This window comes from Myotis brandtii, unplaced genomic scaffold (assembly GCF_000412655.1).
Source record: "Myotis brandtii unplaced genomic scaffold, ASM41265v1 scaffold126, whole genome shotgun sequence".
In the NCBI taxonomy this organism is placed as follows: domain Eukaryota; kingdom Metazoa; phylum Chordata; class Mammalia; order Chiroptera; family Vespertilionidae; genus Myotis; species Myotis brandtii.
The window spans coordinates 1395017-1398166 of record NW_005354425.1 but is presented as its reverse complement, the minus strand read 5'-3'; the positions used below and the strand labels follow the sequence as shown (position 1 = coordinate 1398166).

The 3150-nt window shown below is 38.0% G+C and overlaps 1 protein-coding gene across 4 annotated transcripts in view; it reads left to right on the top strand.

Annotated features, from left to right (window-relative positions):
- Nucleotides 1-3150, top strand: part of WDR44 (WD repeat domain 44) — a 98070-nt gene that overhangs the window by 34030 nt on the left and 60890 nt on the right. For all 4 annotated transcript variants that reach the window (XM_005859458.2, XM_014534188.1, XM_014534186.1 and 1 more), the window contains one exon: nt 1157-1190. In XM_005859458.2, coding sequence (XP_005859520.1) covers nt 1157-1190 — 34 coding nt within the window. The remainder of the gene's footprint in view (nt 1-1156; nt 1191-3150) is intronic.

Genomic DNA, 3150 nt, shown 5'->3' with positions numbered 1-3150 from the left:
GCAGCGCAGGCCGGGAACGTTGGAGTCCTCCTTCACTGCAGCAAGCAAGCCTCATGTTCGCTTCCAGCTGCCTGGCTGCCGGCTGCCATCTTGGCTGACAGTTAATTTGCATATACTCGCTGATTAGCCAATGGGAAGGGTAGCGGTCGTACGCTAATTACCATGTTTCTCTTTTATTAGTGTAGATATGGTGGAGTGAAAGTATGTTTAGAATTGTGCGTACATGAAACAGAGTTTATTCTTGGATTAGTATTTATTAATTACTAGAGGCCCGGTGCACGAAATTCATGCACGGAGCAGGGGGAGTCCCTCAGCCCGGCCTGCACCCTCTCACAATCCAGGACCCCTCTGGGGATGTCCAACTGCCGGTTTAGGCCCGATCCCCCGGCAGTCGGACATTCCTCTCACAATCTGGGACTGCTGGCTCCTAACCGCTTACCTTCCTGCATACCTGATTGCCCCTAACCACTCGCCTGCCTGCCTGACTACCCCTAACCCCTCTGCCTGCCTGCCTGATTGCCCCTAACCACTCGCCTGCCTGCCTGCCTGCCTAATCACCCCTAACTGCCTCTGTCTGGCTGCCTGATTGCCCCTAACCACTCTGCCTGCCTGCCTGATGCCCCTAACTGCTCGCCTGCCTGCCTCATTGCCCATAACCACTCACCTACCTGCCTGATCTCCCCTAACCACTCTGCCTGCTTGATCACCCCCAAGTGCTTGGCTGCCTGCCTGATCACCCCTAACTGCTCACCTGCCTGATCGCCCCTAACTAACTGCCTTTGCCTTGGCCTCCGCTGCCGCGGCGACATCTAGAAGGACATCCGGAAGATCGTTTGGCTGTCCAGTCTAATTAGCATATTATGCTTTTATTATTATAGATTATTATTTTCCATATGAACAACTGTAAACCTACATTTGCCCCCACCCTGTATATATCTGGGAAGACAAAAAAATACATCTCTATGTGGTAAGATTATGGGTCAGTTTAATTTTCTTCTCTTTTTTTTATGTGTTTACTACATTTTTCTATATGCACAGGGATTTTTTTCAGTCAAAATAAATACATGTTTTTTAAAATGTGGACTTTTTTGTGTATAGAAGTATTTTCCTTCTCACCTGCACTATTCAATGCCACCTTGCTTTTATTTCTGAACAGGTCTTCAGAAAAGGTTGGAATTTCAACATTAGAGGTAAGTTGTGCTTTCTGAAAGTTATGTTTCTACAAATAATGTACACTTTCCTTTTGCTAAGTAATATTGTATTTGTGATTAGATAGTAAAATAACTCATTATATATTGTACTATATGGAAGGACTATAATATTTTTTTAGATTTCTAATTTTATTTGGTTTATACTTATTAGAATAAAACATTATAAAATATTTGTATTTATGTGTGTGTGTGTGTGTGTTTTAATTTCAAAAGTAATACTTGCATGGCAAAAATGTGGAGTAACCAAAACACTTGTATACTTCTTATGGGCACCTATATTATCATCATTATCACACATAAAAATCAATCCCAGCCTTATATATAAGCAAAAAGTTTGATATAAAGACATTATATCACTGAGAGCCATTTTAAGTACAGGAATATCACCAAATAGATATTCTTTGATTCTGATATTTTATATCAAATGGGATATATACTGTATGTGTTTGTTTGTATATGTTTGTGTGTGTTGTGTATGTCTAGACATAAGTATCTATAATCTCAGACATGCTTTATTTTTTCCACTTCCAGTATCCCTACCTTCTTTTCTTCTTTTTATACACATTGGATATTGGTCTCTTTGATAAATTGTGGTATATTTATATAGAATATTCTATAGCAATGGATATGAATTAGCTATATACAATAACATGGATGAATTTCAGTACCATAGTGTTAAGTGGGGGGTGGGGTGGAAACAATTCACAGAAAAATATATGCAGTAAGAGTCCATTTATATTCCATTTAAAAGCATGCAAAATTAAATAATATATTATTTAGAATTGCAAGCATAGTCAAACTATATAGAATAGCAGGAGAATGATAAACACAAAGTTTAGGATATTGGTCATCTCTAAGAGGCAACAAATGTAATGGAAATGAAAAAGGATATATAAGAGACTTGAAAACTAATAGTAACAATGTTCTTTTTCTTAAATTGAGTTCTTAAGAAAGGTTACATCATAATTCTTTATTCCTTATATTTTAAAAAAATTCTTTTATATTCTATTTAATAAAAATAATAAAGTAGTATACAGACATGGTTAAAATTTGCTCAGTGCAAAAGTAGATAATTGAAAATATAACTCCCCTCCCATCACTCATGTTCTCAATCCCCATATCCAGAGATCATTGCTCTTTATTATGCTTACTAGGGGCCTGATGCACAAAATTCATGCAAGGGGCTCGGCCCTCACAGCCACGGTGGCTGCCTCAGCCCTCACAGCCCCGGCTTCGTCTGGAAGGCTGTCCAGTCTAATTAGCATATTATGCTTTTATTATTATAGATAGGTTTTAAAAGCCACTTAGCTCTGAGATATTTTTAGGTGAAATAGGTTTTGGGAGTTTACTTTATCTCAGTAATTATAGATTGTCCTTAACTTCAGTAAAATTAGATAGACAATGTACATATTTAGTAGCTAAATATGAAGTTGGATATTGTTAATTTTTACTTTTCATTTTGAAATAATTGTAGAGTCGCAGGAAGCTGCAAAGACAGTACAGAGAAAATCCTGTGTATCCTTAACCCATTTCCCCAGTGCTTATATTTTATTTAGAGCTCAATATCAAAGCCAGGAATTGGACAGTGTGAGTATATAGTTCTATGTCAGTTTATTACATGTGTATATTTGTGTAACCGCCACCATACTTCAGATGTAGATCAGCTTCATCACCACAAAGATCTCCCTGTGCTATCCCTTTATAAAGTCACACCTGTCACCCTTTCCACATCATCCATGGCACTAGGCAGCCACTAATCTGTTTTCCATCTCTATAATTTTGTCATTTGAGAATGTCCTGTAAATGGAATCATATAGTGTGTGACTTTTTAAAATATATGTCTATGTTTGTATTGATTTTTTTTTTGAGAGGGGAAGGGAGAGGGGAGAGAGATAGAAACATTGACGAGAGAAACATCATCAATCACCTGCTTCCTGCA